The 24,457-nt window shown below is 38.8% G+C and overlaps 1 protein-coding gene across 1 annotated transcript in view; it reads left to right on the top strand.

Annotated features, from left to right (window-relative positions):
• Positions 1-24,457, top strand: part of DNAH5 (dynein axonemal heavy chain 5) — a 273,908-nt gene that overhangs the window by 208,511 nt on the left and 40,940 nt on the right. Inside the window, exons 57-65 of the mRNA XM_030856579.2 lie at positions 733-847; positions 1,101-1,277; positions 6,653-6,856; positions 10,478-10,657; positions 13,804-13,941; positions 18,142-18,277; positions 18,853-19,169; positions 20,317-20,472; positions 21,375-21,557. Of these exons, the coding sequence (XP_030712439.2) occupies positions 733-847; positions 1,101-1,277; positions 6,653-6,856; positions 10,478-10,657; positions 13,804-13,941; positions 18,142-18,277; positions 18,853-19,169; positions 20,317-20,472; positions 21,375-21,557 (1,606 nt within the window). The remainder of the gene's footprint in view (positions 1-732; positions 848-1,100; positions 1,278-6,652; positions 6,857-10,477; positions 10,658-13,803; positions 13,942-18,141; positions 18,278-18,852; positions 19,170-20,316; positions 20,473-21,374; positions 21,558-24,457) is intronic.

The following is a 24,457-nucleotide window of genomic DNA, read 5'->3' as shown; positions in this document are numbered from 1 at the left end:
TCTTCCTGCACATTCTGAGTGTCTGGGATAGAAAAGTCTGCTTGGTGCTTACGTTCTCTGCATAGTAAAACCCTATTCACTGAAGCTTGTTCCCAATTTCCCTGCTCTGCCTTGCTCTTTTCTGAACACTTATATCTTCTGCCTGAATATAGCCAAGAATCAGCCAAGGTTGTTACATAAGGGACCTCTGGGTGGGTGATTGGACTGAATGACTCTGAGGCCTCCTGTCTTTAAGATCACATTATTTCAGAGTCAAGCAGGCAGTCGGGCCCTTCACGAGGCTGTTCTGATGGCTTTAAATTTGTTTCTTTGCTTGATCCCAAATCTTTCTTCTTTTAATTTCATTGGTCTCGTTAGAAAAACAGAGGTTATATATTTCCCTTTCTCCACGATAAGGCTTCAAGCATTTGAAGTCTATTGTCTTTTAGCTAAAGTTCGTTAAGCATGTTTCCTGCACGAGACAGATTCTAGACACTGTCGTTCCTCATGTCACGCAGTGTTCTTAGCAGACTTAACTCTTTTCACACATGGTCTATGAAGAACATACAATTGTCTTTAGTGTGGAATCAAGCCTGGACATTTACTCTCTTTGTCAAGCCCTCTCGGGTTTGCTACTATATATACATTATTCTTCAAATATGACCATTACTATATATATCAGTAGACCAGTGCTTAGAAAATGTGGCTGAGAACCACACGTTTTACACTCTCCACTTGGATTTTTAATCTCAGAATGAATACTGGATTGGAAAAGCTAAAAGAAGCTTCGGAGTCTGTTGCGGCCCTGAGCAAAGAATTGGAAGTGAAAGAAAAGGAGCTCCAAATGGCCAATGATAAAGCCGACACAGTAAGTAGACATCGACACGTGGACCATATTCATTTTGAATTCCCAGCTCATAAATGTTAATGATGTATGCTCCTTCACTAAATTATAACCATGGAAGCGCAAATTATTTATTTCCATTAGAATACCATACTCTTAATTCTATGCACGAAGAATTGTGTCAGTGGACAAAATCAACAAATCAAGGCAAAACTGTGCATTTCCAGCTGGGTCTGTGGTAATTTTTGATGTACTTTCTTGTTTTATATTAAATTAGGTCTTAAAAGAAGTGACAATGAAAGCACAGGCTGCCGAAAAGGTCAAAGTTGAGGTACAGAAGGTGAAGGACAAAGCCCAGGCCATTGTTGACAGCATCTCTAAAGATAAAGCCATTGCTGAGGAAAAGCTGGAAGCAGCAAAGCCAGCGTTAGAAGAAGCAGAAGCAGCCTTGCAGGTATATCTTTGTGATATAACAGATGCCACCTTTTAGGGCCTTGGAGGAAGATTAAGGCTGAAAAGATGAATAACAACAAGGAAATGTTCTACCGCTTCAGATGAAAGCTCTTGCTACTGGAATGATTTCAAGTCATATTTTCTGCTTGGAGATGTTATTTGAGATTTTTAGATACTGCACATGGCACTTCACATCTCATCTTCCTCACTCATGAGTGATGGGCAGTGTCATACAATGGTGATCTGGAGTCCTGGGTTCTCATCTCAACTCTGTAACCAATAAGCTATGTGACATTGGGAAAGTCACATAAAATTTCTAAAATAATATTTCTTTTTCACTCATTCATTGTGGACGTTGGAGTAGGTTGGTAAGATACAACATTCTCTGAGTGTGTATATGAATTATCCAAATAAAGGACTACTGAGCTAACGTACCACGTTAACGTCAGAGTTCCAACACAGTTACTCAGTGCGATTGTGTGGCAAGAACAGAAATGGTGAAATTAGGAAAGAGGTTGGGTTCAGAGAAAATATGTTGAGTTTAGTGAAATAGGCCACACCTTCAAGGGCTGGTCGAGTTTGGAAGACCCAATTTGAGATGTTTTGGACTCACAATTGCTTTTACTTTAGTCTTAGTCAACTACTGCCTTATGTTATTGATTCCTGGCTTAGAATGTGGCTGAAGAAATGGAACACTGCTGATCTGTCCACTGCTAATTCAAGTTATATAACCTCAATTGAACATGCATCATTACTTGATAATGTAATTATTATTTTTCACCACCTTCTCAGCACACCACCTGAAACATTTCTAAATGCTTTTGATCCAAGTTAAGTCTTTAAGCTTTCTGAGTCAATATACAACATATTGTATAAGAGAATTTCTACTCTTTTGAGACAATGAAGATATTGTCTTCTTTTTTTATCTTTCCAATTTTCACGCTACTGTTTTATGTGATATATCTTTCCTTATTTTTTCTCCATCCCTCCTTGCACTGGCTAAACTGTCCTCCTTAATCCTTGAAGTCCTCCAGGGTCTTTAGTCTCTCAGATTGGTGGGTACCTCATCTCCCCCGCCCCACTTTTAAAAAGCCAATTTATGAAGGTAAGATTGACGTATAAAAAGCTGTACGTATTTAATCCGTATAGCTCACTGAGTTTGGGATGAGTGTATGCCTATGAAGCCATCACCATCTTCAGGGCCATAGATATATCCATCAATGCCCAAAGTTTCCTCCAGCTCCCTTTATTATTATTACTATTTTTTGTGATAAGAACACAGCTTAAGCTCTACCCCCTTAACAAATTTTAAGTATGCAATAAAGTATTGATAACTATGGGCACTATGCTGTGTAGTAGATCTCTAGAATTTATTTATCTCGCATAACGAAAACTATGTACTCTTTTTAAAAAAATTTTTTTTACATCTTTATTGGAGTATAATTGCTTTACAATGGTGTGTTATTTTCTGCTATATAACAAAGTGAATCAGTTATACATATACATATGTTCCCATATCTCTTCCCTCTTGCGTCTCCCTCCCTCCCACCCTCCCTATCCCACCCCTCTAGGTGGTCACAAAGCACTGAGCTGATCTCCCTGTGCTATGTGACTGCTTCCCACTAGCTATCTATTTTACATTTGGTAGTGCATATATGTCTATATATACACTACCACTCTTTCACTTTGTCCCAGCCTACCCTTACCCCTCCCCATGTCTTCAAGTCCATTCTCTAGTAGGTCTGCATCTTTATTCCCATCTTGCCCCTAGGTTCTTCATGACCATTTCATTTTTTTTTTTTTTTTAGATTCCATATATATGTGTTAGCACACAGTATTTGTTTTTCTCTTTCTGACTTACTTCACTCTGTATGACAGACTCTAGGTCCATCCACCTCACTACAAATAACTCAATTTCGTTTCTTTTTATGGCTAATATTCCATTGTATATATGTGCCACATCTTCTTTATCCATTCATCTGTCGATGGACACTTAGGTTGGTTCCATGTCATGGCTATTGTAAATAGAGCTGCAATGAACATTGTGGTACATGACTCTTTTTGAATTATGGTTTTCTCAGGGTATATGCCCAGTAGTGGGATTGCTGGGTTGTATGGTAGAAAACTTTGTACTCTTTGACCATCACCTTCCCATTTGCTTCTTCCTCCAGTCCCTGGCAACCACCCTTCTACTGTCTGCTTCTATGAATCTGTTTTAGATTCCACATATAAATGAGATCGTGCAGTATTTGTCTTTCTTTTTAGCTTATTTCGCTTGTCATAATGTCCTCCAGATCCATCCATATTGTTGCAAATGGCAGGATTTCCATTTTTTTTAAAGGCTGAATAACATTCCATTGTATGTAAATACCACATTTTCTTTGTCCATTCATCCGCCAATGGACATTTACGTTGCTTCCATATCTTGGCCATTGTGAATAATACTGCAGTGAACGTGGGGGTGCAGATATCTCTTTAAGATCCTGGACCTCATCCTCCCCCTGCCCCTTTTAAGGTACTCCGGCTTCACCGAGAGTCTCTGATCAACAGAGAGAAGACAATGATTGTGTAACTTCTAAACCTTTATTGAACTCATGATACCTAACAGCATCATAGGAACTGAGCATATGGTATCTCAGTTCTTACACATTTACATTTTCGCAAGATTTAAAAGCTTAGCATTTGTTTTGATATTATAAAATATTTTCCAGTATCCTTCTAATTTAGTACTCTCTACCACTAAAATATTCAACATAATCATCAATGCAGAAATGTGTGGGAACAGGGGTAAGGTGAGGGAGTATATAGGAGAGGTTTTCAATAATTTCCTTCATTGGTTCTGTCTGCATTTTATTGCCTCTTTATGAGCTTTTGAAATCTTGAAGTCTGGTACTACTAATTTATACTAAGAAAGTTCTGGGTACATCCAAACTCTCTTTTGGCATCAGGCCACGTAAATCTACACAACAAATAAGGTAACAGCAAAGAATGTGTCTCATCCTATCTCAGTGCTCACCTGACTTGACACAAATATATATAAATATGTATTTATATATAACAGCCATATTGCTTTGCCTGCAGAAAAAAAACAGGAATCTAATACTTAGCTGAAATAAGTTGCACTTCAGATATACTCCTCTCCCGGACTCTTTTTACCTGGGTACCTAACATAATTGAGCCCAATTCTGTTTGAAAATTCCCCCTTTTAAAGCTAAAGTGAAAATAAACAAATAGGACCTAATCAAACTTATAAGGTTTTGCACAGCAACGGAAACCATAAACAAAACAAAAAAGACAACCTACGGACTGGGAAAAAATGTTCGCAAATGATGAGACCGACAAGGGCTTAATTTCCAAAATATACAAATGGCTCATATAGCTCAATATCAAAAAAACAAACCACCCAATCAAAAAATGGGCAGAAGATCTAAATAGACATTTCTCCAAAGAAGACATACAGATGGCCAATAGGCACATGAAAAGATGCTCAATACCACTAATTATTAGACAAATGCAAATCAAAAGTACAATGAGATACCACTTCACAGGGGTCGGAATGGCCAACATCGAAAAGTCTACAAATAATAAATGCTGGAAGGGTGTGGAGAAAAGGGAACCCTCCTACATTTTTGGTGGGAATGTAAATTGGTGCAGCCACTATGGAGAACAGTATGGAGGTTCCTTAAAAAACTAAAAGTAGAACTACCATATGATCCAGCAATCCTGCTCCTGGATATATATCCAGAGAAAACTATAATTTGAAAAGATACATGAACCCCAGTTTTCACTGAAGCACTATTTACAATAGCCAAGACATGGAAGCAACCTAAACGTCCATCGACAGAGGAATGGATAAAAAAGATGAGGTATATACATACAATGGAATACTAATCAGCCATAAAAAAGAATGAAATAATGCCATTTGCAGCAACATGGATGGACCTAGAGATTATCATACTAAGTGAAGTAAGTCAGACAGAGAAAGACAAATACCATATGATATCACTTATATGTGGAATCTAAAATATGGCACAAATGAAATTATCTATGAAACAGAAACAGACTCACAGACACAGAGAACAGACTTGTGGTTGCCAAGGGGGAGGTGGGGAAAGGTTCGATTGGGAGTTTGGGGTTAGCAGATGCAAACTATTACATATATATGTATAACTGAATCACTGTGCTGTACACCTGAAACTAACACAGCATCGTAAGTCAACTATACTTCAATAAAGTAAATTTTAAAACAAACAAATAAAAAGCTAAAGTGAAATAAGCATGTCCAGCTCTTTTATATCCACTTTAATTTGATCCTTCTTTCCCTATTGGCAGGTATTATATTTCTCTCCTTTCTTTTATAGCCAAGCATCTCAAATTAAGGTCTATCTGCAATTTTCAGTTCTTTACCACAAATTCCCCTTCACTTCCAGCTGTCTAGAATTCACAAATGCTAGTGTGTTGAAACAAACCTTTTCAAAGTAGATAGTTCCATTTCTAATGACCAAGTTCAGTGGTTTTCTTCTTTTTTGTCCCAATTCTCAGAGAAAAGATCATTAGCTTTGATGTGAAGGGAGTTTGTACCTTTCTTTGACAGGAGGGATGCCAATACAAATCGGATGGAAGGTTTTTCAAGACGTAGAAGGAATTAATGTACACTATGTCCTAGAAATAGGACAGTGTCATATGCCTATCTTTAATATTTTTCCAATGTTTATTCCATAAAGAGTTTGATAGAACAGTTATCGACTACAACAAGTCTAGGTGACTATTAAGTAATTTTCTGTATAAGAATCTCTGTACTAGAAATGGAACAGAACTTTTCTAAGAGCTTAGTGAAATTCCTATTGCTCAAGTTCCATCATTTAAAGGTTAGTTCCCAGCTAAGAAACCTCTAACTATTCAATCTGGCAGCCCTGAGGCTACAACTAGTGTCAGTCCCTGGTGACAAGTCTTAAGAGAGAGAGGCAGATTCTTGACCTACATAACTAATGAGTAAAAAAAAGCACTGCAAATTCTGGAGTTTTCCTGGTTTAGAATCCCTGGAATCTACTTAAGTGCTGACGATTCTTTTCCTTTCAGATAAGTTTTTTTCTGAGGCTAAGTTGTCGTTACAATTTTAGAGAAGTCACAGCTCCTTATCTGCTCGCGAACACGCCTCTCACTATATCTCCTTTGGCTGTCACTTTGAATTGTAAAAATGTGAACTTTGGGGGATGTGTGGTTTTTCTTGGGGATTAAATATGCATCTAGCTCCCATGACTGCATCAAACTTAAAAATGCCTTCTTTCCTCTGTTGAAGTAGTAGCCTTTAGAGAGTAAAGGTTTGTTTTCACTTATCTTGTCTGAGATTGGGTGATGACCTCCTTTCCTCCCCAGACCATCAAGCCTTCTGACATTGCTACTGTCCGCACGCTGGGCCGACCCCCACATCTCATCATGAGGATCATGGATTGCGTGCTGCTGCTGTTTCAGAGGAAAGTCAGTGCAGTGAAAATTGACCTGGCAAAAGGCTGTACAATTCCTTCCTGGCAGGAATCTTTAAAACTGATGACCACAGGAAACTTTTTACAGAATTTACAGGTTGGTGGTTCAATAATGATGGGCTAGGAGGGGACTCAGACTTCATTAGAGTATCTGGGTCCTTTAATAGAGGACGTTTCTGAAGAGAATCTACCCTGTGGACATATTTTTAACTTACTAATTTTTTTCATCTTTATTGGGGTTTAATTGATAAATAACACTTTTATATAATTAAGGTGTATGACTTGATGTTTTGATATATGTTAATACATTGTGAAATGATTTCACCAAAATCCATCCACTAAATCCAATAAATAGCCAATTAAATATCCATCACCTCACATAATTACCGTTTTTTCCTTTTTTTTTGTGGTGAGAGCATTTAAGATCTACCCTCCTAGCAAATTTCAAGTAAACAATACAGTATTGTTAACGATATTCACATTGCTGTACATTAGGTCCCCAGGACCTTCTCATCTTGCATAAGTGACCCTTGACCCTTGACCAACATCTTCCCCTTTCTTCCTCCTCCCAGCTCCTGGCTACCACCATTCTATTCTCTGCTTCTATGCGTTTGACTATTATAAGTGACACCATGAAGACTTTGTCTCTCTCTGGCTTATAGCACTTCGCATAATGGTCCATCCATGTTGTCACAAATGGCAGAATTTCCTTCTGTTTTAAGCCTGAATAATAGTCAACATACATATTTTCAACTTATATTTACGTATTTTTTCAGAGTAGAATTTCTCTTTCAAATATAAGACATTGTAAGTATTAGAGCTTTTCCTGGCAGATTTTAGGCATATTAAAACATCAGCAGCAGCATATTTCAGTAAAAGTTAAAAAAATCATTTTAAGGAACCCAAACATATGTGCATATATTATTTTCATATGAGTACATATATATTTTTATTTCACAAGTCTCAATTGTAATTTTTTGAGTATTAACTTGCATCTTTTAAATTTTATTATGAGGTAACATTTACATATGATAAAATGCACAAATTTAAAGTGTATATTGTAAATCAACTACACTCCAATATAAAATAAAAATTTAATTAAAAAAAGGGTATAGCTTAATGAATATTTACATATGTCTATACCTATTAATGAACACTGAAATCAAGATTTGTATTTCCAGACCCCAGCAATCTCTTTTGTGTCCCAACACAGTCAGTAATCTCCCCTAAGATAAACATTATTCTGACCTTTATCCCAATAATTAGTTTCACCTGTTTTGAAATTTACGTACATGAAATCATATCATATGAACTCTTTTGTTTTGACCTCTTTCATTCAACACATCTGTGAGATTCTTTCTTATTGTTGCACAGGACAGTATTTCATCCTTTTTTCATTGCTACACAGCTTTCCAGTAGATGAATATGCAATAGTGTGTGACAAATGTTTAACAACCGGTTCTCTGGTGAGAAAAAAGAAAAAGCTCTGATTTGTAGTGTTTGCCAATTTTCATAGTGTAAATATCCCCACAATGGCTGATTTCAAGCTACCAAAATAATGTTGCTGAATGTAGAGTTGGGAAGAGGTACATGGTAGCATGCTGTGATAAGGTAGTCCCACTGGGTAGATACAATAAATGTAAATGACCTCAAAAATGTAGATAGTAAAATGTAGCAAAATAATTAGAAGGTGATGACTTTTGACTATACATTATTTTTGTTCAAAATAACATTTAATTGTAAGTTTTTATAATTTAATTTAAAATAATGGCTGTATTTAACAAGTCTGTACAATTTCTGAAAATTTAGTAATCGTTTCTCATAAGTTTATATCTACCAGCACCAGCGTGAAATGCTGTAATGCGCTTTAATTTGTTTGTCCTTGTATCGTTAATGGATTTTTGAGACGTTACTAGTTTTGGGCTATTATAAATAAAGCTACTATGAATATTGGTCATTTAGTGGGCATGTTTTCATTTCTATTGGCTCTATACTCAGGAGTGGAATTTCTGGGTCTTAGGTTATACATTTAATCAGCCTTAGTAGATAGTGCCAAAGAGGTTTCAAAAATTGTTGTGTCAGTTTACATACCCGCAAGCAGTGTATAAGTTGCTCCATGTCTTAACCATTTTCTACTTTTAGCTATTCTGTTGGGTTTGTTGTGTTGTCTTATTATTGTGGGTTAGTTTGCATTTCTCTGATGACAAATGATGCTGAAAAGCTTTTCATCAGTTTATGAGCCCTTTGGGAACTCTTTGGTTAAGTGCCTGTACATTTAAATGTACAGATCTCCTGTACATTTAAATTTTTTATTATTTTGTAGAATTTATATATAAAATATGGGTAATTTGTCATTTATATGTTTGCAAATATCTTCTCCCACTTTCTGCCTTAGTTGTTCATTCCATTAATGGTGTCTTTTGATAAGGAGATATTCTTAAGTTTAGTATAGTCCAATTTATCAATATTTTCCTTACAGTGCTTTCTGTGTTCTGTTTAGGAAATCTTTGCCCATCTCTAAGGCAGAATAAATGCTTCTGTGTTTTCTTCTGGCAGTTATATTGTTTTATCTTTAATATTTAGATCTTGAGACAACTAACTGGGAATACCCATCCCCCATCCATAACCCAAGCAGTAACTTCAGCACTGTCTTTCATTCAGTGTTTAATTTATCATTGCCCAAGTGGCTGCTATGGCCAGAGCATCTTGTGAGGCGCCTTACAGCAGCTATAACACCAAATAGCTTCTGAAACCAGTGGGCCATACAGACTCATTTCAGATAATTAAAATAGAAGCCTCTGTGATATAAGGGCCACCATGAAGGAATAACATGCTATTTGATTGGATAGGAGGTAGTGATTAATCAGACTGAACATGTGGAATGGCAGTGGTCCTTGGGTAGGGGGGAGCTTAAAAAGCGTCCACTGAAAAATGTGCTGTGGAATTGCACTTGCCTTATATACCTAGTGCAAAGCCACTGCTCTTGGAAGCAACCTTGCTATTTGCCTTTTGTCACCACCATCCTTCTGTTGTTCCCAGATATTCTTCTGGCTTCAGTATTTTTCAAGTCTCATAAAAGAAACTTGCATTTAAAGAGGTCTGGATGAAAGTGTGTTTTGCTCTGTGTTATGTATGTTCTGTGAAGGCTTATTTCTTTGAATTATTTAGGTGCTAAGTTTCTTTCTACTTGGAAAATATTTAATTATCCTCGGTTAGATGATCAAACACCACTTTTCAAAGATCCAATTTCATTGTTTGGTCAGTCTTCTCTCTTAATACAAGAAGGCCCTCATAATCAATTTCTGCTACTATTTTAAAATTTTATCCCTCCAGAAAAGAACAATTATCTCATAATCTTGATAGTTCTATGATTAAAAGTTAATTCATCACCCTGAAGGCCTAATGTCCAAATTATTTTCTTCACATTTCAGGTGAGTTTAATAGAACCTCCCTCTGAATGCATTAAGCATTTAGTTGCTGCTAAATATTTATGTCTAAATATATATGCTTTACATTTTTATATACAATGCTAAATATATGTACCATTTCATATGCCTAAATAGATATGATTTTTGCCTAATAACCTGAAATATCAACAAAATATGATATCATTCATCCATTCTTGGTTTTAACAGTTTCAGTGGCGTTGTGAGCATAATGCGATTATGACTTCATGGAAAGAGGTATTTTGACTTTATATTACTCCATTCTTCCATAGCAATTCCCCAAAGACACAATCAATGAAGAAGTGATAGAATTTTTGAATCCTTACTTTGAGATGGCAGACTACAACATCGAAACTGCTAAACGTGTATGTGGGAATGTAGCGGGGCTTTGTTCCTGGACCAAGGCCATGGCTTCCTTCTTTTCTATAAACAGAGAGGTGTTGCCCCTGAAGGTAAGCCTCCTCGGTGGAACTGCAGAACGTGTGCCGGCAGGGGGGTCTTTGAGTCAACTGGGCTTGTCTTTCATGCAACACAGAAGCCTCAGGTTTTATTGTACCCAAGTCCACGGGGAGAGCTAGCGATAGACAGGCCGAGCATAGGATGTTTCTTTCTTCTCTGTAATCCAACTCCAATTGGTATTGTCTGAGCCTTAAGCATGGACTCTCTACAAGGGTACTAAGTCCATTGTGGGCTGCTGGACACTTTTTTCCCCCACAATGTCAACTTGAAAAAAAGAAACACAGGAAACTCTAGCATAGGATCCACCAACAATGTCCAAGATCTCCTGCCAGGGACTCAGGTGAATGAGGCAGGGTGGACACAGTCACTGGTGTCTGGTCTTGGCTGCAGGGACAACATAGTATTTATTCCCTCTCCCTCTCTTGTCCCTCAGGAAAGAAACCGAATATCATCCTTTATTTAAAATGATTTGAGAGCATACCAGTGTTTCCCTTTGAGTAATTGCATTTCTCAGCTTCATTTGTCCACATCCCCCCAGCATTCAGTGACACTCAGTCTTTAGCAGATGGAGAGGAAAGTACCTGTCTTGAAAATGAAATACTGATGCCTCAGAACGCATACGTTATGGCTTTGTTGATTATTTTGCTTTTTGTAAGTCTGATCTTACTCAACCATCAACTAAAATCCACGTACACTTATAAACTACCCAAGGAACTTAATAATCACGCTAAAAATAATCAAGAATGAAAAGAACATAGGGATCCAGTTGCAAGTCCCATTTTATTTTCTCATTGTTCCCATATCAGGGCCATTTATTCAGTGGTGGAGGCCCTTGGGGTCCAAGGGCAACTTAAAAGAGAAGGGATTCATTTGGCTCAGAGATTTTTAGAGCAAATAGTTGATGTCATCCTGTTGGGCATTGCGGATTTGGGGACCAATGAAGACTCCAACATAGCTCACAATCGGACATTCTGATATTGACTGAATTATAACAACCAAATCCAGTGAAAAGTACAGGGCATCCTTTGCAAATATTTCCAGTGGGTAAGCATACATAAGTGTCTTTAAGGGAATTACAGTCGAATTCACAATGGGGAGTTTTTATTTTGTTGCAGTTGCTTTAAATAAAATGAGCTGAAACCAGTACAAAATAATGGATGCTCTGAACAAGCCTTACATAAGAACAATGACATCTCCTCCCTTACATTCTGTACGTTTCAGGCTCCACCCAGTCCCAGGACGACATAAGTCCTACAGTAGGAAGTGAAGGGAACACAGTCAGAGGGGGGACCTTTTACTTGTGCCTGGAACCTATGCTTCTCTTCTGAGAAGCCTGTGCTGGGAGTGCCCCCTATGTCCTTAGGAGCACCCAGCATCTGGGAGTCTTCAGTTTGTCAGGTCTCTCCTAATTGCCATTGTCAGAAAAATAAATGTAGCTTTGTAGATGCTACACATTCACTGCTTAGAGGGAAGTAGAAGACAAAGAAAGGGCAGGTTATCTTTGGCAGCTCTGCTCAATATATTAAGAAATACAGACCAAGAGCTCTAACTTCACTTATTCCTGGAGGGGCTTCGCTTGTGAACTCCTGCTTTCCAAGTAAAGAGGGATTGAGGACACTCCTTAAACTCCTGGGGGAACCTCTTCACCACTAATTAGTGAAGGAGGCTCTTCTTTCATCTTACAATTCCTATAGATGGGCCAAGTGACTTCTAGTAGTGAGTAAACTTAAACAAATTTAATTATAAGAGTAGCAATTTAGATTCTATTCAGTTTCATTCATATGAGATTTCTCCTTGGACACTCTTTGAAAACCAGTAAATGTTAGTTTACATAAGCAAAACATAACAACAGTAGAGTCTTAAATATTGAACACGGATAATAAAAATAATAATATCTATTGTATTATTTAATCAAACTCTTGTTATATGCCAGGTCCCAGACTTGGGTTTTTACATATGTTATTTTATGTAATACACACACACACACACACACACTCACAAATCCTAGGAGGTAGTTTTTCAATATCTTAATGGAGAAACTGAGGCTTGCAGAGTTTAAGTAATCTTAATAGAGTCCTATGGCTTCTAAGGTGAGCAGCTGGATTTGAAAGATTTTATACCCTTTGATTAGTAGCTTTTGAGAGTTTCATTAAAAAAATTCGTATTATTATTATTATTTTTATTGGAGTGTAGTTGCTTTACAATGTTGTGTTAGCTTCTCCTGTAGCATGAAGTAAATAAGCTATATGTATATATATATCCCCCTCCCTCTTGAGTAAAGTCCTAGAAAATATTCAAGATCTTTGGGGCTGCAGTAGTTTGACATTAGTGGGTTACTTTAGTAAGACTTAAAGGGAGAACATTGATTTCAAATTTTTTTTGAAAGGATTTTAATTCCATGGACTATTTTCTACACCTCATCTTTTTCCAATATTGCTTTGATTATGTCTTTTGAGTCTTTTTTAGTAGCTTCTTAAAAGCAAATATTATTATTTGGTCACAGCTCAAGTATCTGTTCTTTTCTGGATGGCAAGCAATATATGCAAATGACAGGCATGCTATCAAGTCCATCACCACCCATAAAACCTAGATCTTTATATTCAGTGGTTAATCATGTTTCATCCTTTGTCTTGTTTTAACATCCTCATTAACAGTGATGAGCCCTGCTAGGCAGATGGTTCTAAATATTCAGATTCTTTTTTTCTACAACTCAATATTAAAATGTTCTGTGATTTGCCTATATACATTTAATATTACAATGTTTTGATTTAGGGATTGGCAAACTATGGTCCGCAGGCTGAATCTAACCCACCACCTCTATTTGTATGGCTCGTGAAATTTTAAATTAAGTACCTGAACAATAGTCTTGATTTTGCCTCTTGGCCCCAAAAGCCTAAAATATTTACTCTCTGGCACTTTACGGAAAAAATTTGCTGACTCTCTTCTAATGAATTATAAGTTTCTGCTTATAGACATGTCAAGTTCACATTAAGGTTTGTTCCTCACCATGCAATTTGAGAGGAGTCTAGGGGCGGATCAAAGAACAGGTGTTAACACGTGGCTGCTGAGCTCTCAGACTCCGACATGCTGGGTGTTCGGTTTGCTGCCCATCTCTTCACCCTGTGTGTGTCCCGTGCAGGCCAACCTGGTGGTGCAGGAGAATCGCTACGTGTTGGCCATGCAGGATCTGCAGAAGGCCCAGGCTGAGCTGGACGACAGGCAAGCCGAGCTGGATGTGGTGCAGGCCGAGTATGAACAGGCCATGACCGAAAAGCAGGTCACTGTCTTCTTGCCGTAGGGGCTTGGGGCGGGTGGTGACGTCACAGGCCCTCCTGGCTGTGGTCAGCCCTTCATTCCTCTCCTGCTTTCTCTCTCCAAGGGTTTGGTTTCCAGCAGGGATTCATTTAATTGATATACGATACAATACACATATACATACATACACACACAGCACATACTCCCTCGCTAAGCCCTGGAATTTGTTTCTAACGGACACCGAGAGGACCTTTGGTGAGAGGTCAGGATATTCAGCCAAAACAGAAGTTACTGCTGGAAGACGCATGTTCTGAGTTTCCTTATTAACGGTGAGGATAACAGCATCCTGTGCAGCATTTTTAACATATTTTTCAAATCATGTCCTCCCACTTTATCTCATTTAATATTGGAGCAATATCTCATTTAATCTTTCAAGGTAGGCAGGGTAGATATTTTTATTTTACTCTCTTTTTTTTTTTTTAGATGTGGGGGTAGGAGTTTATTAATTAATTAATTAATTTTTGCTGTGTTGGGTCTTCGTTTCTGTGCGAGGGCTTTCTCTAGTTGTGGCAAGCGGGGGCCACTCTTTATCGCGGTGCACGGGCCTCTCACTGTCACAGCCTCTCTTGTTGCGGAGCACAGGCTCCAGATGCGCACGCTCAGTAGTTGTGGCTCATGGGCCTAGTTGCTCCGCGGCATGTGGGATCTTCTCAGACCAGGGCTCGAACCCGTGTCCCCTGCATTAGCAGGCAGATTCTCAACCACTGTGCCACCAGGGAAGCCCTATTTTACTCTCATTTTACAGAAAGGAACTTAGGCCCAGAGAGGACAAGAGGAGGACTCCCAGGCATGGGCATTGGTCATAGGGCTGGATTAGACCTTGATCTTCTGATGTCTACCCGGGTCTTTCTGCTGGACCAACGTGCCTGACCACGTGGCTGTGTCCCAGTGACAATGACCACCTACAGCCTTCTCAACCTATGCATGTTTGTAGCTTTAGCACGTTTCAGAATCAAGGCTCGTGTATTTCCTCTCCACTGGGCAGCAAGCTCTTTAGTTGATTTATACTCAGTCCGGCTCCACTGGGGCCTCCTTCCTTCTGGTAATAGAGGCAGATTTAACATAAACCTAATGTAGCTTCAGTTTTCTGGCCCCTCACTTGCACAGGCCCCATGAATGCTGGGGTGACTGAGAGTTGTAGAGAGTTCTGTGGGGAGGGGAAACCAGATTATGATTGACAAGCATTTGTGTGTAAGCATTCAGATAAAATACCTGGAGATCCCAGGGGAAAGGTACCTGAATTTCTCAATTATCAGGACTTTGTAGTGATTTCTTTCCCCAATTCTCATTACATGTTCACTTTGGTATTTGTAAAAATTCTTTAATGATTTTTTTAAAGTGGTCCCCAGCTTAGATAAGCATCTAGCCTCACAAAATCTGTATCTGCCTCTGAGAAAACCTGTGCTTGATAAATAAGAGCTAGATTCTCTCTGTTCTTTCCTCGATGATTATACGGAGCCCACCTCTGCCTCTTCTCAGCCCTCACTCAGCTGGATTGAGATTCCTGCTCTGTTAGTCTGTTCCCTTATAGGGGTCCCAATGAGGGAATTTAGATAAACATTTCAGTTTCACTATATACAAGATATATGGTATTTCCTCTTAAAGATAAGCCTCCTGAAAACAACATAAGAGCTTTTCAGAAATTTTAGAGAAGTAATTATATATCACCTATTTGGGTTTGTTATTTATGTTCTATGAAATTTACTACCATAATATGAAGAGAAAATTAACTTTGCAATTTGAGCGTCTACTTTAGAAACTGTGAGGAAGACACCTTAATTTCTACCATTTAGACACTCACTTATATCAGGAAGCACTACTACATACCGTAAAAATATTTTTACAGCCTCATTTTATTATGGTTCAGTTTGAACAATTTTGCATTAGTTCGCTCAATAAGCTTTTTTGTTTCTGAATATCCACTATTTGTTAGGTAAGCAATTATAGGGACCACATAAGAATGGCTACTATAAAGGTGTGTCTCTAACTTTAAAACTTGGAGCTCAACAAATGTCACATGTTTTTCATTAAGAAAACAAAATCTGGCTGTGTGCCCACCTGCTCCCAACATGTTGGAGTGAACTTGACCTTTAGTCATTGTGTTGCTCCTTCTTTCTCCATGGGGCTCCGTGAAGAGTCCAGGGAGTTACAGACTGCAGGGGCCAGAGGAGGGCTCTCAAGTCTACAGCTCATGGTCACCACTGGCAACCTCACCACCAGGTCTGTGCAGTCCCTGGAGGGGTGTGTGTCCTGCTGCTCTGTGCACAGGGCAGTCAGTGCCTTTGCAGAGGGTCCGCTTCCACAGGGCCTCCGGGCAGCTAGTCAGACTCTGGGGCACTAGGAGAGAGAGGGCCGGGGCCACTACCCGCGGAATGCAAGGAATTCTGCACGCTCCCCTAGCCAGGCTTGGAGGGAAAATCTGCTTTTCAGTCCTGTGTGCTCATTTGCTTCTCTCCCATCCTCCATTTCCCAAACCCCTAAAGGAGCCTGGGTTTCCAGAAAGCAACAGCCAGGAGGGGAGGGGTTGGCCATTTTTTATTTGGCCACATGGCAGTGGGGACGGGGAACTTAGGGAGGATAACGTATTAAAAATATCTGTCATGTGAAAAGTTTGTTTTAAAGGTAGGCAGAAATAAATGATGTCGTATTATACTTCCAGCTGACATCTTTCTTCTTGGGGAGAAACAAACAAATATGAATGGTGTCGATGTGTGGGTACACCTCTCAGCTGGGATTTTGGGTTTTCTGCATTAACTCTAGTGGGAAGGAAAACAGAGCAGACTAGAACAAACTGGAACAAATATCTTGCTTCTGAAAAACACTGTATCATGTTATTATTACAAAAGCAATTCATGTTCCTTATAGAAAATACACATAGGTAACCCTGGAGATGAAGCCTAAAAATATTTTACTCTTTATCATTTCATATCTGCACATATGCCTGATTTACATATATTTAAAATCCATGTAAAATTGTAGCAGATAATTGAGTACATACTGCTTTATAAATTGAATTTTTAGCTAATGACTGTTTTTCTTTAACTTAGTGATTATTTTTCTTAATGATTATATTTTTAATGGCTTCAGAGCATTCTTGTTCACAATATACCATAATCTATGTAAATTATCCTCTATTGTTAGACATTTAGCGTATATATGACATATGTACATTATATAAATATATATAAATATTATACATGAACTTCCAGTGACTGGTCACATAGCCAAATCTTTAGCCATATCCATTATTGTACCATAAGTATACATTTTTACAAATAGAATTAGCAGCTGTCTTTTCAACATAGAGAAATGGAACCATTTGTTTTTTGTTTTTTTTTTTGCGGTACGCGGGCCTGTCACTGCTGTGGCCTCTCCCGTTGCGGAACACAGGCTCCGGACGCGCAGGCTCAGCGGCCATGGCCCACGGGCCCAGCTGCTCCGTGGCATGTGGGATCCTCCCGGACCGGGGCACGAACCCGCGTCCCCTGCATCGGCAGGCGGACTCTCAACCACTGCACCACCTGGGAAGCCCCTGGAGCCATTTGTTTTTAAGAACAAAGCCCTGAGTGGCAATAGTGTGTGGAAGTCCGGTTAAAGGTCTTTTACTGACACAAGAACAGCAGAGAGGGACCTACTAAGTCAGTGTGGCCGGCATTTATGAATGAGCTTCAGGACTCCACAACCTGAAGACAATCTAAAGTTTCACCTAAAGTAAAAGGAGATATGCAGTTAGGCAAAGCAGTAATGATGCTAGAACTTTAACATGAGAAATATTCCTCATTTTTAAGTAGGGATATGTATTTACATTTTGTTGTGCTATGTGATATTAACATGTATGTTGATATTTTATTTCTAATTTTTTGATACGAAAATCATAAATGATGCAAATCTCCATTATTTCTCAGTTTATTAACTCTGGGGAGGGTTTGCCCATTGGCTCAGGGTCCCTCCTGAGGAATCCATCTATGTTCCATATATAGGGCTTAAGACACAGGCTGGGCTGAGACAGTCCCACAGAAATGGAATCTAACGCTTCCTGTGGAATAAGTGGCTCACATATCTCAGAAAGGAAGATAACATATGATGTTTTAAAATTATGTTTTTGAGCTCCAGGATACATTTATCTGAACAAAGGTTTTCTTCTGGTTCTGTCTGTTTTTAGACCTTGATTGAAGATGCAGAGAGGTGCAGACATAAAATGCAGACCGCTTCCGCGCTGATCGGGGGACTGGCAGGGGAAAAAGAAAGATGGACAGAGCAGAGCAAGGAGTTTGCTGCACAAACTAAAAGACTTGTAGGTATGTAATTCCTTTATTAATGAGATTACGTGTTGACTATGATAGGGAGTGAGCAAACTTAAGTTTTAATCAGAATACCCATCAGCACTCTATTACTTCAAATTCCTCTGTGTGTGTGTGTGTGTGTGTGTGTGTGTGTGTCCAGCTATTTCAAAAGGATGAATATTGGTCTGGCATTTAGGCAACGCTTATTAGATTTCAACCTCTTATTATCAGGTCATTTTTGAATTCTCCCACGAGTGAATGGCCATATCGATCGAGGTCACTTAGAACGGAGGCTCTGTCTTCTGAGGTTTTGGTGTATCTCTTAAACTCAGAAATCATCCTCTCATATCCAACAAGAGTCAACGTAATCTGGTGCGTGACTACTAGCAGCTATTACTTGGTGGACCATGTGGACTCATTAACAATGAACTAAGCTACTGCTATTCACAAGACACAGCAACTTGTGGTTACAATTTGGTTTCTGAAATTTCGTTTGAAAGAATGGTTGTCTTTTTTTTCATTTCTAACATTCTGCAGAATTACAGGGCTGATCACAGAGTATTTCAGTGATGTTTCGTTTTCCGTTTTAGGGGATGTGTTGTTGGCTACAGCTTTCCTGTCTTATTCTGGTCCGTTTAACCAAGAATTTCGCAATTTGCTGTTAAATGACTGGCAGAAGGAAATGAAAGCCCGGAAAATTCCATTTGGAGACAACCTAAATCTCAATGAGATGTTGATTGATGCTCCTACCATTAGTGAATGGAACCTCCAAGGCCTGCCAAACGATGACCTGTCCATTCAGAATGGAATTATTGTCACAAAGGCATCTCGCTATCCTTTGTTAATAGATCCACAGACTCAAGGGAAGATCTGGGTTAAAAATAAAGAAAACCAAAATGAACTCCAGGTAACCTGGGTTTGAGTCTATTTATGCTACTAATCAATTTTAGTGACCCAGATCAACAAGTATCTGAGAATAAAGAAATATTTCATATTTAGAAATAATTTTATTATTAATATTTAGATATTAGTATTTAGAAATGATTTCTAAAAATTGCATTATTTGCATTCTTGTTGATCTCTCCAATGCCGTCTTTCAAAGGTTTCAGACTCCCTCCTGTTAGGTCCTAGGGCCCTTATTCATAAACAGAGCAGGGTGGAGCTATATCACACTAAGTATACAGCACTTTATAAGGACACTCCATAACTATTCCATGATTATTTGTCACGAATATGGTGGTGGTGAGGAAAAGGCAACATTGCCATACAACCTTTACTTGCTTGTCAGTAAAAGGGAATGATGCAGTCAAATGCTCTGGAGCCTCCTTAAAAAACTAAAAATAGAGCTACCGTATGATCCTGCAGTCCCACTCCTGGGCATATATCTGGAGAAAACCATAATTCAAAAAGGTACATGCACCCCAATGTTCATTGCAGCACTGTTTACAATAGCTCCGACATGGAAGCAACCTAAATGTCCATCAACAGAGGAATGGATAAAGAAGATGTATATTTATACAGTGGAATATTACTCAGCCATAAAAAAGAATGAAATAATGCTATTTGCAGCAACATGGCTGGACCTAGAGATTATCATACAAAGTGAAGTAAGCCAGACAAAGAAGACAAATATCATATGATATCACTTATATGTGGAGTGTAAAAAAAAATGATACAAATGAAGTTATATACAAAACAGAAACAGGCTCACAGACATAGAAAACAAACTTATGGTTACCAAAGGGGAAAAGTGGGGGAGATGGATAAATTAGAAGTTTAGGATTGACATAAACCCACTACTATATATAAAATAGATAACCAACAAGGACCTACTATAGAGCACAGGTAGCTATACTCGACATTTTGTAATAACCTATAAGAGAAAAGAATCTGAAAAAAATTATGTATAACTGAATCACTTTGCTGTACACCTGAAACTAACACAACATTGTAAATCAACTATACTTCAATTAAAAAAAATAAATAAGGGATTGATGGTTTGCTAAGGTGAAGAATGGAAACAGTTTAGAGCAGCATTTCGATCTTCTTTCTAGATCACATCTCTAAATCACAAGTACTTCAGAAACCACCTAGAGGACAGTCTTTCTCTTGGAAGGCCCTTGCTTATCGAAGATGTTGCGGAGGAACTAGATCCAGCCCTGGATAATGTTCTGGAGAGAAACTTCATTAAGACCGGGTCTACCTTTAAGGTAGGTTAAACCTATAGATGACAATGTGCAGAATAATTACCATGAGGCCAGGTAAATGTGACGTAGGTGACAGTTTCTCAATAGGCAGCAATTCAAATTTGAGGCATTTGCTTTTCTCTTCTACGCTTCCTGAGTTGGGATCAAGAGCCGTCTTTATAGGAATATCTACTTCACTTGTATAATAAAGTCTGACTCCATTGTGATGTTTGACTTTGGACAGTTTTCAAGCCCTGTCATGACCCTCTCCCCTTCCAGCCCCAATGTGGGCAAGCTGATAAGAAAACGCGGGTCCACTCTCCTTTGGCACTGGTGGGAAGTTCAAATCATGCAGCTGTCTGCTCATGACCATGTCTGGGAAACTTCATCCCAGCCCCATTGGGTAGCCACCATAAAACTCTAAAACAGCTTCCCCTCCCTACTTTCTCAAGTGAGGTTTTTTTTGGACCTGTTTGGGAGCCTACCCTAATATTTCCAGAAAGTCTCATGTGAATAATAAACATTTTCATATCTTTTTGTTACATGAGTGACATCATCAGTCTTGACTTCTGAACCAAATTTTGGATGGGGAACCCATCTCACTTCTGCAGTATGATCACAACAATTTTGGTGATAAATTCTCTATATATTGTATGGTGTATATTGAATTAACTTCCTTCCTTCCCCCCTTCCTTCCCTCCCTCCCTCCCTCCCTCCCTCCCTTCCTTCCTCTCTTATTTCCATCCTTCTTTCCTTTCATCCTAGTGGCTTAAAGCCCTGTGAATGCCTAATGACCATTTCTTTTTTAGTATACAGATGATCTCTAGGTACACAGCTGTTAAAAGCAATACTGGATCCTATACAAAAAGCACACAGTAAGGTGTATCTCTGTTTTATGACTTTTAACTTTCTTTTTTATAAAAAAGGTGAAGGTTGGTGACAAAGAGGTAGATGTGATGGATGGCTTCAGACTCTACATTACCACCAAGCTGCCCAATCCAGCCTACACCCCTGAAATAAGTGCGCGGACCTCCATCATTGACTTCACTGTCACCATGAAAGGTCTAGAAGATCAGTTACTGGGGAGAGTCATTCTCACAGAGAAGCAGGTGAGTGAAGTATGGCCCTACTGCTTTCTGCATTATGTTGCGATTTTTTCATTGACAAAAATGATATGATGAAAGTTGTAATAGGATTGAGTCTCCTCCTTTAATTCCTATGTTTCTTCCATTATTAATTTCCAAGTGTCTTAAATAACTACTAACCAATTATCTACCCAGTATGTTGCATCTGCATCGCATAAATCGTATAGATCATCAACTGATTTTATATAGGGGACTGGTGTAACTATGAGACTATCAGTCTCAGTATCAGCATCATTGTTCTGGATTTATATTACTTTATTTTTCTGAAGTTTGTTCTATTATTAATTCTAGTCACCTGTTGATTTTTAGCTTTCTAGTACACATCTAGATTTTCTTTCATTCGATTCATTATTATGCTTTTGGAATATAAAATTAAAACGTTTTACTCAGATAACATGACATTGCCAATTCTTATTTGTTATCCAAGAGAGCTCTGTGTATGTTGTGAGAAGATAGAAGTTGGTGACACTAGGTTTCACTGTGCACCTTCTGAGGGCTACCGGATTCATTATGCTCTAAGCATAACTCCATATCTGTTTTCTCTCAATGAAAGATGGCCAATAATTTATAACTTCTGTGTTCTGAGTCACCATTTTCTCCGGGGAACATCTGAGCCTTAAGGAAAGAAATCTGGAGGATTTTAATAGGACTGCTTTGGTGAAACTGCGTGAACTCTGAAAGTTGCTATTGATTTTTTTCCTGAGTTCGATGGCAATGTGGAGTTTGGTTTACTTTATACCTCCCTTCTACACTGACCTAAAGAGTTATTTAGGTTAAATCTATTGGCAAAACCTTTGAAATCTGTCCCTCCCATTCTTTTTACCTTTTCTGTATGTCGTACCATGCTTGGCCTTCTGAGCCCTTCCTTATGTTTCTCTCTTTCTCTCTCTCTCTTCCCCTCTTCCTTTTTTATGAATCTTCTCTGTTTACGTTTTAATTTGTTGTACATAAATCATAGAGTTATACGGTTGGAAATTGCATTCAAAGCCTTTAATCCAACTTCATAAATTCACATGGTTGGTGACCTCAGTATGGCAGGAACCGATGCTAGCGTTCCTACCACAGACTGGCTGTTGAAGAAATAACATCCTTCCAAATATCTACTTGTTTATTTTTGGAATCTCAGTAGAGGTGGTTGAAGAAGTTTAGCGCTGCCACACCCTTATTTCAGGAAGGACAGGGGTTCTTGATCAACAACATATCTGTGGAGCCGGGGCATCCCTGAGAGTCCTCGGGCAGTATTCATTGTCCATACCGTAGGCTCTGCTTTCACCTGTAGTGCTGGCTTCAGGTAGATAAGGGGCTTTGATAGCACTTTGAATAATATCCTTGTCCTCGGCTTTCCTACGATTCAGCTGAGATGAATACAGTCTCCTTGGAAAAAAATAATTTGGCTTCCCAGATTTTTGGTTGCCACAAAACACAGCAACAACTCCAGGACTGAGCTGTAATTGTTGCAGCAGAGTTTTAAGATGAAGTATGGGGCACTTGAAGCTCACTGGAAGATTTTGAACAGCCTTGAAAAGCCAGTAATGGATCCCAGGCCAGGCTTTTTCTTACTTCCTGGGAAAGTTGGGTGCCTTCAGACATTCTTCTCTTACCATCATCTCATTATCAGAATTTGTCCCAGTCTCAAAGGAAATGATTCTCACAAAAGTGTGGTCAGAGTGACGTGACACTCATTCTGTTCTAATAGTCACTTTACCCTGAACCACGTTAGAATACAACACGTAATCTGTATTTTTTTTTCTCTAAAGCAAAGTGAGCTGCTAGACTTATTTGTGATGGATTTTAAGTAGCCTCCTTTCTGCCAGCAGCTTTTCCTTTTGCAGCATCTTTTCTGCCCACCGTGCTCCTGAATTTGCTCACTTTGCTGAATCTTTTCAGCCTGGGTGGTGGCAAGTGGGTCTGAGTTGGTCTCTGGTGCTTTCAGGGTATTTTTTTTTTCATCATCTAGTGACTCAGTTGAAAAGAGCCTATGTCTATGCCTATGGATACAGATCTAAAACGTTAAGTCCAAATTGTTTCTTTGACTTCAGCGACCTGGAAGTCTCTCTTACTATGATCACATCTTGGGTGATGGTAAAAATATCAATATGAAATGTTTTTGGGCCAAGGGGGGGGCTCTTGAAAGCTAGGAAGATCCCACAGATAGGAAGTTGATGTTGGAAAGCATCTAAGAAATTCCCTAAATGTAGGGAGCATTGAAACAAATGGTGAACATCTTCAGTCAGGATGAGTTATGCCTTCACTGGTCTGTTGATTCTTCTTGTGAAAGGCAGCTTGGAACAGTAACTTAGGATACAAGGGAAAGGCTACTCTTAGTTCTTTGAGTCCATAAATTCACCAGCTGTCCAGTGTTCTGGGAATACAGGCAGTGAGGAACCTTATTATCATGCAGGATCTGGTCTCATGAATGCTCAGCTGTACAGCCTGAGCAGGTTTGTTTGTTTAAGAGACAAAGGGAAACCTCAGAGCCTATGAAAGCAAAAGGAAGGCAGATTTTTAACTGACTTTATACTTTTCTGTGTGCTTCAAGGCAGTCTTTTTAAATGCATGGGCTGTTCAAGTTCACATCAAGGTCATATTCAATTGTTCACCTGATGTACCTGTGAGTATATTTAGACGGCCTGCTGTTGTCATCAGAAGGTGATGTATCAAGACCATTTTAAATAGGCAGCAAACCAGTAGCCCTCCAGAAACTTTCCTTTAAAGAAACCTGGTCTCTTCGGGTCACCCTCACCTTGATCCTAGAGAATAAGAAAGAATCTCAAAGAAAACTATGTACTATTAGGAGAAAAATATTAATATCAATTAACAGCTTCTACTAGCCGCACAATACAAAGCCTCAAGTGTCATCCTTG

The sequence above is a fragment of the Globicephala melas genome, chromosome 3 (assembly GCF_963455315.2).
Source record: "Globicephala melas chromosome 3, mGloMel1.2, whole genome shotgun sequence".
Lineage (NCBI taxonomy): Eukaryota > Metazoa > Chordata > Mammalia > Artiodactyla > Delphinidae > Globicephala > Globicephala melas.
This window is presented reverse-complemented; position numbering and strand designations above follow the sequence as displayed.